This window comes from Schistocerca nitens, chromosome 5 (genome assembly GCF_023898315.1).
Source record: "Schistocerca nitens isolate TAMUIC-IGC-003100 chromosome 5, iqSchNite1.1, whole genome shotgun sequence".
In the NCBI taxonomy this organism is placed as follows: domain Eukaryota; kingdom Metazoa; phylum Arthropoda; class Insecta; order Orthoptera; family Acrididae; genus Schistocerca; species Schistocerca nitens.
Genome location: NC_064618.1, coordinates 277664332 through 277676918, shown reverse-complemented (window position 1 = coordinate 277676918; position 12587 = coordinate 277664332). Strand labels below are relative to the sequence as shown.

The 12587-nt window shown below is 41.7% G+C and overlaps 1 protein-coding gene across 1 annotated transcript in view; it reads right to left on the bottom strand.

Moving 5' to 3' along the window:
• LOC126260384 (probable cytochrome P450 6a13) overlaps nt 1-8456 on the bottom strand; it is a 39479-nt gene extending 31023 nt beyond the window's left edge. The window contains exons 1-2 of the mRNA XM_049957712.1: nt 8281-8456; nt 3130-3365 (exon numbers count right to left, since the gene is read on the bottom strand). Coding sequence (XP_049813669.1) covers nt 3130-3365; nt 8281-8456 — 412 coding nt within the window. The remainder of the gene's footprint in view (nt 1-3129; nt 3366-8280) is intronic.
• Nucleotides 8457-12587: the final 4131 nt, after the last annotated feature.

The following is a 12587-nucleotide window of genomic DNA, read 5'->3' as shown; positions in this document are numbered from 1 at the left end:
CGGCGATTGTTGCGCAAACAAGGTCTCCACGTACGCGTACACCACCATTACTTTACCACGCAAACATAGGCGTTACACTCATCTGGTGTGAGACGTTCCCTGGGGGGGGGGGGGGGGGTCCACCGGGGGCCGAACCGCACAGTAAGCCTGGGTTCGGTGTGGGGCGGAGGAGGGGTGAAATGGACTGCGGTAGTCGTCGTGGGGTTGTGGACCACTGCAGCTGCGGCGGGAACGGGACCTCTCCGTCGTTTCTAGGTCCCCGGTTAACATACAATACAATACAAACTTACGCTACTTGAGGGGAGGGTCCTATAAAAAACGAGCGATTGCAGGGCATTGAAACATTCTGGAAACTTTGTAAGGAAAGAGAAATATAGAATGAACCTCTGAAAAGAAAAGAAAAAAAAACCCTGCACAACAGGATATGTTTCGTAAATTGCTTACAATGTTTGGGTGTCAGGTTACAAACGTACCTCAGTGTGAGGACCATCTGCATCCACGACAGGAATGGCGCTATGTACGCTATATATGGTATTATAAAGTAGTCACATACTGAAAGAATAATAGTGGTAGCATGTGTGGTGTATGTACTGCGGGGTTTGGAACTTAAATGTTGTTGTTGTTGTGGTCTTCAGTCCTGAGACTGGTTTGATGCAGCTCTCCATGCTACTGTATCCTGTGCAAGCTTCTTCATCTCCCAGTACTTACTGCAACCTACATCCTTCTGAATCTGCTTAGTGTATTCATCTCTTGGTCTCCCTCTACGATTTTTACCCTCCACGCTGCCCTCCAATGCTAAATTTGTGATTCCTTGATGCCTCAAAACATGTCCTACCAACCGATCCCTTCTTCTAGTCAAGTTGTGCCACAAAATTCTCTTCTTCCCAATCCTATTCAATACCTCCTCATTAGTTACGTGATCCACCCACCTTATCTTCAGCATTCTTCTGTAGCACCACATTTCGAAAGCTTCTATTCTCTTCTTGTCCAAACTAGTTATCGTCCATGTTTCACTTCCATACGTGGCTACACTCCATACAAATACTTTCAGAAACGACTTCCTGACACTTAAATCTATACTCGATGTTAACAAATTTCTCTTCTTCAGAAACGATTTCCTTGCCATTGCCAGTCTACATTTTATATCCTCTCTACTTCGACCATCATCAGTTATTTTACTCCCTAAATAGCAAAACTCCTTTACTGCTTTAAGTGTCTCATTTCCTAATCTAATTCCCTCAGCATCACCCGATTTAATTTGACTACATTCCATCATCCTCGTTTTGCTTTTGTTGATGTTCATCTTATATCCTCCTTTCAAGACACTGTCCATTCCGTTCAACAGCTCTTCCAAGTCCTTTGCTGTCTCTGACAGAATTACAATGTCATCGGTGAACCTCAAAGTTTTTACTTCTTCTCCATGAATTTTAATACCTACTCCGAATTTTTCTTTTGTTTCCTTTACTGCTTGCTCAATATACAGATTGAATAACATCGGGGAGAGGCTACAACCCTGTCTCACTCCTTTCCCAACCACTGCTTCCCTTTCATGCCCCTTGACTCTTATAACTGCCATCTGGTTTCTGTACAAATTGTAAATAGCCTTTCGCTCCCTGTATTTTACCCCTGCCACCTTCAGAATTTGAAAGAGAGTATTCCAGTTAACATTGTCAAAAGCTTTCTCTAAGTCTACAAATGCTAGAAACGTAGGTTTGCCTTTTCTTAATCTTTCTTCTAAGATAAGTCGTAAGGTTAATATTGCCTCACGTGTTCCAACATTTCTACGGAATCCAAACTGATCTTCCCCGATGTCCGCTTCTACCAGTTTTCCATTCGTCTGTAAAGAATTCGCGTTAGTATTTTGCAGCTGTGACTTATTAAACTGATAGTTCGGTAATTTTCACATCTGTCAACACCTGCTTTCTTTGGGATTGGAATTATTATATTCTTCTTGAAGTCTGAGGGTATTTCTCCTGTCTCATACATCTTGCTCACCAGATGGTAGAGTTTTGTCATGACTGGCTCTCCCAAGGCCATCAGTAGTTCTAATGGAATGTTGCCTACTCCCGGGGCCTTGTTTCGACTCAGGTCTTTCAGTGCTCTGTCAAACTCTTCACGCAGTATCTTACCTCCCACTTAAATAGTGGCAACTATTTATTCACAACTTTTCAAAAGAGTTACATGTTAGTTCTAGGCGCTTCAGTCCGAAACGGCGCGACTGCTACGGTTGCAAGTTCGAATCCTGCCTCGGGCATGGATGTGTGTGATGTCCCTAGGTTAGTTAGGTTTAAGTAGTTCTAAGTTCTAGGGGACTGATGACCTCAGATATTAAGTCCCATAGTGCTCAGAGCCATTTGAACCATTTAGTTACATGTTAGCACCTGTTACTGTCCTTCAAACTAGTCACCAGCGCTGTGCAAAATCCGTTGGCAGCGATGTGGAAGGCGTAGTATACCGTTAGCAGAGCCTGTTCTGTTGATGGTGCGAATGGAGCAGTCTACTGCCTGTCGAATCTCTGGAACAGTTCTGAAAAGAATGCCTCGAAGTGGTTCCTTCATCTTCGGAATCAAATCAAAGTCACAAGGACTTAAGCCCGGGGAGTATGGTGGATGGTACAGTACTTCCCAGTCCTATCGACCAAACACAGCAGCCACAGCTTTCGCTGTATGCGTCCGCGCATTGTCGTGCAAAATGATGGGTTGGTTGCGCAGGAATTGTCGCCGGTTCTTTCGCAAAGCTGGTCGCAGTTGATGCTCCGAAAAACGAACAGTAACACTGTGCATTGACGCTCTGCCGTGGAGGAACGTAACGCGTTAGGATAACACTATCACAGTCGTACACGAGAATCACCGTAACATTAGACGGCTCCATTCGCACCATCAACAGAACAGGCTCTGCTAACGGAATACTACGCCTTACACATCGCTGGCAACGGGTTCTACACAACGCTGGTGACTACTTTGAAGGAAAGTAACAGATGCATAAATGTAACTCTTTTGTATCGGTTGTGAATATATAGTTGCCAGTATTTAAGTTCCAATCCTCGTATAATACTATATGACACTATTTAATACTATACTTTCAAAAAATGTTCGTTCTCTTTAACAGTTAACGTTTTTGAGTACTCACCGTCCTGGCCAAATAGTCCCAAGAGGTAATCGTGCATTTGGGTTCGCTTGGAGAAGGCAGGGAAGTCCGTCGACAGCACTTGGGCGACGAGATCCTTGTCCCGCACAAGAAGGAACTTCTCTCTGCCCAGATTCACCCACGAACACGGATCGTGCGGTGCAGCTTCGTAATGCACGTGCAGAATTTCGTGTAGAGGCTTGGGACGCACCAGTTTCGTAATGAAGTCGTCAGCATACCTGCACACAAAAAATAGCTTGCGGTGCTACTTACGAAACCAAGGCTGCATAATATCTTGAAGATGTCGCTGAAGTTTGCACAAGCAGCATTTCTTATCAGAGTTATAATTTGACAAGGAGCAGGTGAAATGATTGGTCGAGTTTTCCTGGAACTCAGCACTCATCTCACTCCACTAGAACAAAGTAGGATGGCTGCAGTGCAATCGGAAATACGGTCCTCTAGTTACCTCATACTAAGTTCTAATGCTCAGTCATCTTCCTCAATAAAATTTTAGTTACAACTGGTGAAAAACAGCGTGTAGGTACATTACGCACGAATCTGTTTAAGCATTAAGGGACAGTATCTCAGATTTGTCAATGGGATAGCTGTTCCTTACTATTTAGATGCGCAAGTATATTTTACAGCTATTATTGCAAACGTGTTGTAAGATTGGCTCAAAACATTGTAATGTAGCAAACTATAGCCTCTTTCACTCATAGGAGGCTAGGGTGAAGATTTTCTATTAATGAAAAATCGGAGTAATAGAAATTAATAATATTAGCGTCGGACAAACACATTTCCACTATGAAATCTTCACGGGTTATTAGCCGAATGGCGTTGTCTTATAGTCGCAACGTTTCAGTGGATTGCGTATCCATCATCTTCAGGCGAAGACGACGCCACTCGGCTGATAACCTGTGAAGATTCATAGCTGAAATACGCCGAGGAAGCCTGCAATCACATTTCCACTAGTTTTCTCTTTCTTAAGACTCTTAATGAGAATAATCTAATATTCTTACTAGAAAATTTTAATTGCCCAGATCCCAATAAAAATGTGTATAGGCAGCCAGGTTCGGCAAACTGAACCGCTATCTTCAGATCATCTATATACGTAGACCATTGTGTCACTCTATGTAGTGTAATGTCGTTTAGTCATGGACATATTTGGGAACAACTTGTTGAAGAAAACGCTGCAGTGTAACATAATACAATTAAATCAGCTGTTAACACCAACGCAGCTGCCAATAGCCTATGAGCCAAATGTTTTTGATCAGAGTTTTTTGTGCGGATTTGGCACAATCGTGGTCTTATTGCATGATGTATAACGTTACACTGAATTGTTATCTTCTCTAGTAAGAAGATTACATTATTCTAATTCAGAGATAGCTCTTCTGCTGACAATGTCAGGAAACTATATTATGTTAATACTTTTATTAGAAGTCCCAGCACATAAAGCGAATGCTCCCATCTCTGCTTGATGCTATTACAGCAGAACATTCGTTGATTGTGTTTTTCATTCACAATTGAAATCTCTAATTAATTAAAGTTTCCTGATTATCAACTGTGTGAGGTTACCGAAAAGATGCCACTTTTCGGTGACTGTCACTGTCATCATTTTTCGGCGAGGACATGTTGACGAGCTCACCTCAGGACATAACAACGCTACACACACTTTATAAGCAGCATTATCTATACTTGTTAATGATATTTTACGTAAACATTTTTATGTGAGTGTGTACAGTACATTATGTGCAGTACTACGTGAGTTAATTGCGTATGTAATGCTTGTTTTTATACTGTAAAATAAGTATTGTGAATTTCCTGTTGGCTTTTTCTAGGGATCTTCGAACGACGTTTTTTTAACTTTTTTTCTGACGGCACCAGCAAAGGCGGATAAACCTCTCAAAATGCCAGCTATTAGTGCTGGCGAAATGTTAGAAAAATCATTAAGCAATCGTCGGCCGAATCCCTGGACAAAAACCAACATAAAATACGTCAACAAATCGAACGAAAGACTCAACAATTTTGTATTGTGAATACTTTTTAATGAAACTTCAATGACCATAAAATTATATCTTAGCTGTGTAAATCTCTGTAAACGATGGTCTGTCCCCATAGGAAAATGCCCGTTGTATTTTGAACGTAGTCTTCAACTAAGAGATAAGGGAAATACTATCGTTTTGGGCGTGTAGAGCCTAGGCGCACGTTGTAAGAGCATAGTCATTCTCAGTTTAACCATCAGTCTCAATCAGCTCTAAACAATTGCTGTGTTGCAAAATAATAAAACCCCGTTACAACCACACCAGAACTACGAACACTGAACTTTCTCGGACCGAAGAACGTGGAGGCAAATAAACCATACTGAAGCTGTTCCTGCGGCTGTGATAATGAAAGGCCTTATACAACTGAAAAACCACAGAATAGTCGAATTGAGTTGGTACATAGTTTGCTTTGGACAATTTAAAGACGTCCATTATTTTTCTTCGGTCAGGTACCACCGTGATATGAAACTTTCGAAACGACAACAGAATTCCATCTACAACTGTAAATTTTATTTGTGGTTTGCTGTTCGTCGGCTCTTATGCAATTATCAAGCAGTAAATGTTATGTATGCCACCTGTCGCAAGATTTACAGCTGCTACGATCTGCTGTCTGGGAGCTGTGAACCATTTTTTTAAGTGTAATAAGAGAAGATTATTCATCATCGTTTTAGGTTTGTAAATAGAGATCGGATTACTTTTTTTCACTTCTCATTTGTGAAAAAGACAATACCTCTACTTTTTACTAAGTACTTCTCTTTCTTCGATGTTGGTAAGTGCTCTGTCTATCGAATACTTTATTTGTCATAGTATCGCTTTAACTAACGTAATTTTAACTTGGCGTCTAAAGTAAAACTTGGGGTTTGCTAGTTCGTGTATAGTTACAACTACGAGAGCAACAAACTGCAGTAATATGCTATTAAATGCCTTAGTTGTAGGAGTGCTGTTAGCTGTTGCTACTTCAGGAACGATCTGATTAGATATTATGAAATGATCCAGTCATTCTAGTAGTGCATAGGAGCATAGCTAAGGTTTCCTAATAAGGAGAAATTTCTGGTACCAGTATACAGATAGGGAGCTACTGCGTGTTTGACCATCTTGGGTTTCACTAAAGTAGAAAAGCTGTACGGAAGAAAATAGTGATAACCAAATGATTAAGACAGAAAACAAACAACTGTCCTGCTGGAACTTATGACAGATTTAAATTGCAACAGATTCACAGGGGAATTTCCCAAGGTTAACTGTAGTAATCCCTGCCTCAGTTATAGGTATAGTCACTGCAGTTCGGGTAAGAAAAGTATTCAGTTGAAGTATTAAATGGATAAGCAATGTGTTAAGTGATTCAGAAACAGACCCCTAACTGCGTATTAGCTTCTTCAGAATTACTATAACCTTGAAAGTGTCGAATATAGTTTTTCAAGCCACGGCCACTTAATTTAAAGCTTTAAAGAAAACATTGTTTTGTAATTGCCTTTTGGAAGTAACTACAATGAGCTCAGCTGTATCGCGTTAGAAGATGATGTGTGTTTATTCAGTTTCTGTCCACTGATACTGTAACATTCAGACTGCTTGTTCTGTTGAACGGTACGATACTTTGAATTATGTAATTGACTTTAGGTAGTAGCTATGTCCAAATTTTTACTATTACGCTAGATCAGGTAATACATTGTGATTTAAGAGAAAAAACACGTTCGGACAATGGAATTTGAAGCTTACGAGACTGTAGAACTGATTTCGCTAAGCTTAAACTCTAGGTTACTCCTCGATTGTAAGAAATGTCTTGGGCCGTTACTCTTATGCAAATTAAGAATTTATTTATACGAGGTTCCTAGATACCATTTTCACCCATTCCAGGCACGGTAGAGCCATAATATGACCACCTGAAATACTACGTAATACAAACCAAGGTACTGTGCAGAAAAAGGCATATATTCCTACTTCACAGTCTGTAAAATCTCATCAAATATCAAAATACTAACAACGTATCCTTTAATTCTCTATTTCAATTAAATTCTTGAATTTCCGTATATCTGGCACTTAACGAAGCCTTAGTGAACGAATAAAATTTTTGTAGCATATCCTTCCGTTCGAACTGGCCGATTTTTATTTTCCATTCAAGTTATCCGGTAACAGACACTATAAAACCCGGGCACAGCACTTGTTTCTTCAATTTAAGTGTCTTTGATACAGAGCCAATGATCATAATCCAATTGCAATGAAGAAAGAAATAATTTATGTTTACATTGACATGATGTCCGTGAAAAGCCGTGGTTTACTATTACGAAAATATATCCGATTAAAGCTTTGTTTCTTTTACGGAATGAAATATTTCTCATTGCTACGAAGTTATAAAATAATTAATTTGCGACATTTCTTACTTATGATGCCTTCACTGCATTCATTAATCCCAGATTGTGTTACACGCGGGTAAATTTACATGTCAAATAAATTACTCGTATTTCTAAATTTTCTTAGGAGTCGGTGTTAATTTAAACTCACTCTTGAATGGAGGTAACACTGTAAATAAACTGAACACGCGAATATTGTTATCTAACGAAATTATTAAAGTCGGATCGACTATGTGTTGTAGGTTGTAGCGTCGTTATGTTCTTATGGAAACACCTAAATTTTACATACAATGTTAGTAGAAGCAGAGCGACATGACTGAACGTCGAGGCTCGGAGGTAGATTCCTATAGGATTAAAGAAATGTTGTGTATTTAGTTATCCTCTGTAACTGCCGGTGAACGCAATATGCCGGAGAACGAGGGCAGTTACTGTAATTTTTTGTGAAATGTACCACTGGCCGGAAACTAAGTACGAAAACAAAATTGTCCGAGAACAAGAGGTGCAAAATCGAGTATATGGAGATCACAAGTTTTTCAGAGAGTCAACACTGTAACTTGTCTTCGAAAGAGAGAAGGGGTGCAGTTTTTTCTCAATGGTCAATCAATTATTCGAACATTAAAATGTATATGTCATAGCAGGCAGGTCTTCATACTACTAGCTCTACATTTATCTACAGTAAGACTGAGCGGCGTTCCTTTATTGATGTATTCCATATTCACACGTAATAAATAATTCACTTTAAGAGTTACTGGTCTCGTAGGACGTACCTTCTGAGTGAAGTAACCGCAATGATGGCCAGAAATGTCGCAGCCACCGCCAGCCACCACCAGCGGCTGTGGTCGCCGACGAAGACGTCTGCGGAAGTGAGCGAGAGGAGTAAGTGGCTCAGAATGGCCATGGCGAATGGTGGCAGCCTGCGGTTGTCCCCACTCTCATATACCATCTGGGCGGCGCCACGAGCCCTGCTACGTCACTCTTGCTTCTCACTCTATCTGCTTCTCTTTGTCTCGCTTCCCCACCGGCGATGACTCGGTACTTGGTGCTGCAAAGCGCTGACTACTGGCTATCGGCTCTGCACAGGCGGGTGTAGGTAGCGGACTTAGCAATCTCATTGCAGCTGTGGACAGCATAGTGGTGGGCTTCTTCTTCATTCCTGTGTCCCTACATCTATTTCCCGCAATGCGTAGATGGTTACTAAGATCCTTTTAAGGACGAGTATTTGATCACGTTATTTTCTCCGCAAACAACCGTAACATGTGTGACGGAACCTTATTATGTAAACCTATATCTTTATTTCCTGCTTTCTACTACATTCGTGGATTTTGAGCAGGAAGAATGCCTGTCAGTACTCCTTTGTATGAGCCAGGATTCTGTGTTTTTACCACAGTAATCACTAACTGATATATATGTGGGAGGTAGTAAAATGTGGCTTCACTCCCGTCAGTAAACCGAACAATGCCTTTGTTCTGATGTCTCCGATTTGAAACCATTGCTCTGACTAAATAAACTCACAACGAATCACTGTTTATTGCTAGTCGACACATAACAAACATTTATATGCTCATAGCATTTTACAAACTCTATGCGATTCCATATTTCTTTTTGTCAATAGCTTTACCTTCCGATAAAAACGACAGCTAGCGTTCTGTACTGACAGGATTACAAAATTATGCTATTTTTCTTTTCCAAACTTCCTTTTGCACTTTCCTTTATCCATTGCCTCATTATCTAATAGATGAGTTATCCTCTGTCTTGCTATCTGTCCGTCGTTTTGATAAAAACGTTCGTAGACTTGTCTTATTCGCCTATTATAAACAATATATTTCCCTATGCTTTTGTATTATTCCTTGTTGTGGCCGAGCGGTTCTAGGCGCTTCAGTCCGGAACCACGCGACTGCTACGGTCGCAAGTTCGAATCTTGCCTCGGGCATGGATGTGTCTGATGTCCTTAGGTTAGTTAGGTTTAAGTAGTTCTAAGTTCTAGGGGACTTATGGCCTCAGACGTTAAGTCCCATAGTGCTCAGGGCCATTTGAACCATTTTTTTGTATTATTCCTTCGAGAAGTCATGTTTCAGGCGTTTTCTATTATTTATTTTCTAGTGTTCCCATCCTAAACGTTTCACTTAGTCAGATATATGATACTAAATTTTCAAGATATGTCTTCGTCAGTTCTAATTTCTTTCAGCAGCTTTTATTGGAATTGAATATTACATTGATCTGGGAGTTTAGAGATAAGGAATTTTAATGCTGTATGTTGTCGTACCGCACAATTCATAGTGGATTTAATCTTAAGTGTTTCAGCGAAACCAAAGTAAACGTGGCTTGGTGATACGAAAATCTAAAGTGTAGCAAAGTGCAAATTCTTGATTTCATCAGCCATTATAAACCGCAAAAAACTGGATTCTTGGAATGTTTGCGGTGAAACATAAGTCATGTTACTGTTCAAGATATAAAAGCTATCGCTCGTACCTCAGGATGTTACACGAATAACTTGTTACTGTAGTGACTGGTTCCTTGTTGGGTTAAATGTTTCTATAATGTTGAGAATCCTGCTATTCCGATAACAAGGAAAGCTCGTTTTTAACGTCTCGTCGGCATCTAGTTCATCAGACGAAGAATTAGTTCACGCAGAGAAAAAAAATTGAAAACAAGATCAAACGTTTTGTAAAATGATTTGTCTAAAAGCATGAAATAAAATAGTTTAGAGAAGCACGTACGCGCCTTTGAATGATGTGCTGCAAATGATAATGCACGGGCTACATGATCCGCCAGTTATATATCCTCTTGTACTCTTTAAAATTACAAGATTCTAAATTAAATATTGAATTTTAAATTCTCGGTCGCCACCCCATTTGCTGTACATGATTTCGAGGATCATTCGAAGTTGCGTCAAATGTTTCTCTAACCTATTTTATTTCTTAGTTCCAGACACATAATTACACAAAATTTTCAGTCACTTCTTCTTCATTTTTTTATTTCAGAATTTTTATTGAAAGCTAAATACACTCCTGGAAATTGAAATAAGAACACCGTGAATTCATTGTCCCAGGAAGGGGAAACTTTATTGACACATTCCTGGGGTCAGATACATCACATGATCACACTGACAGAACCACAGGCACATAGACACAGGCAACAGAGCATGCACAATGTCGGCACTATTACAGTGTATATCCACCTTTCGCAGCAATGCAGGCTGCTATTCTCCCATGGAGACGATCGTAGAGATGCTGGATGTAGTCCTGTGGAACGGCTTGCCATGCCATTTCCACCTGGCGCCTCAGTTGGACCAGCGTTCGTGCTGGACGTGCAGACCGCGTGAGACGACGCTTCATCCAGTCCCAAACATGCTCAATGGGGGACAGATCCGGAGATCTTGCTGGCCAGGGTAGTTGACTTACACCTTCTAGAGCACGTTGGGTGGCACGGGATACATGCGGACGTGCATTGTCCTGTTGGAACAGCAAGTTCCCTTGCCGGTCTAGGAATGGTAGAACGATGGGTTCGATGACGGTTTGGATGTACCGTGCACTATCCAGTGTCCCCTCGACGATCACCAGTGGTGTACGGCCAGTGTAGGAGATCGCTCCCCACACCATGATGCCGGGTGTTGGCCCTGTGTGCCTCGGTCGTATGCAGTCCTGATTGTGGCGCTCACCTGCACGGCGCCAAACACGCATACGACCATCATTGGCACCAAGGCAGAAGCGACTCTCATCGCTGAAGACGACACATCTCCATGCGTCCCTCCATTCACGCCTGTCGCGACACCACTGGAGGCGGGCTGCACGATGTTGGGGCGTGAGCGGAAGACGGCCTAACGGTGTGCGGGACCGTAGCCCAGCTTCATGGAGACGGTTGCGAATGGTCCTCGGCGATACCCCAGGAGCAACAGTGTCCCTAATTTGCTGGGAAGTGGCGGTGCGGTCCCCTACGGCACTGCGTAGGATCCTACGGTCTTGGCGTGCATCCGTGCGTCGCTGCGGTCCGGTCCCAGGTCGACGGGCACGTGCACCTTCCGCCGACCACTGGCGACAACATCGATGTACTGTGGAGACCTCACGCCCTACGTGTTGAGCAATTCGGCGGTACGTCCACCCGGCCTCCCGCATGCCCACTATACGCCCTCGCTCAAAGTCCGTCAACTGCACATACGGTTCACGTCCACGCTGTCGCGGCATGCTACCAGTGTTAAAGACTGCGATGGAGCTCCGTATGCCACGGCAAACTGGCTGACACTGACGGCGGCGGTGCACAAATGCTGCGCAGCTAGCGCCATTCGACGGCCAACACCGCGGTTCCTGGTGTGTCCGCTGTGCCGTGCGTGTGATCATTGCTTGTACAGCCCTCTCGCAGTGTCCGGAGCAAGTATGGTGGGTCTGACACACCGGTGTCAATGTGTTCTTTTTTCCATTTCCAGGAGTGTATTATATCAACGCAATTTTTTACGCAATATAGCTAGGCCTTAAAAAGATGAACTTTTGGATACTATATTTACATAGCTCGAAAACGTTATTCGAGAAATATTTCAATTTTCCTTCAAATTACAGATTAATTTTCTCTTTATTACCATGATATTTTATTTTTTGCAAAACTACACCTCACGTTGGTCCATTTGATAACCTATTCGTTACTTTCCACCATTCGTTTGGCTATAAAAATTAGGAAAACATCCTTGTGCAAATTTCCCTGAAACCATTAATTAAGTTTTTCTTAGTTACCCTGATAACTTTCGAGGAAATAAATCATTCTTTCCAACGCTAGACGTCAAGTTACTCAATTTGATACTCCATTTGCCCATTTCGCACTCTTCCTTGGGCTATGCATACGCGGACAAAAGTCCACTGTTTAATTTCACTGCGCTCAACCATTTGACCAAGAAACAATTTAGGGAAACAATGGAAAAACTAAGCTAGTATGACCTAAAGAAGTAAATGAGTCAAATTGTTGCAGTAGCTCGTCGCCTTGGCGCGCTCTCCTTTAGCACAAACCATCACCTTTGTGACAGGTTCATTTATTTTCATGTTATATTATTTTCTCATAACATCACCTATGTGATACTGAATTAAGTTCT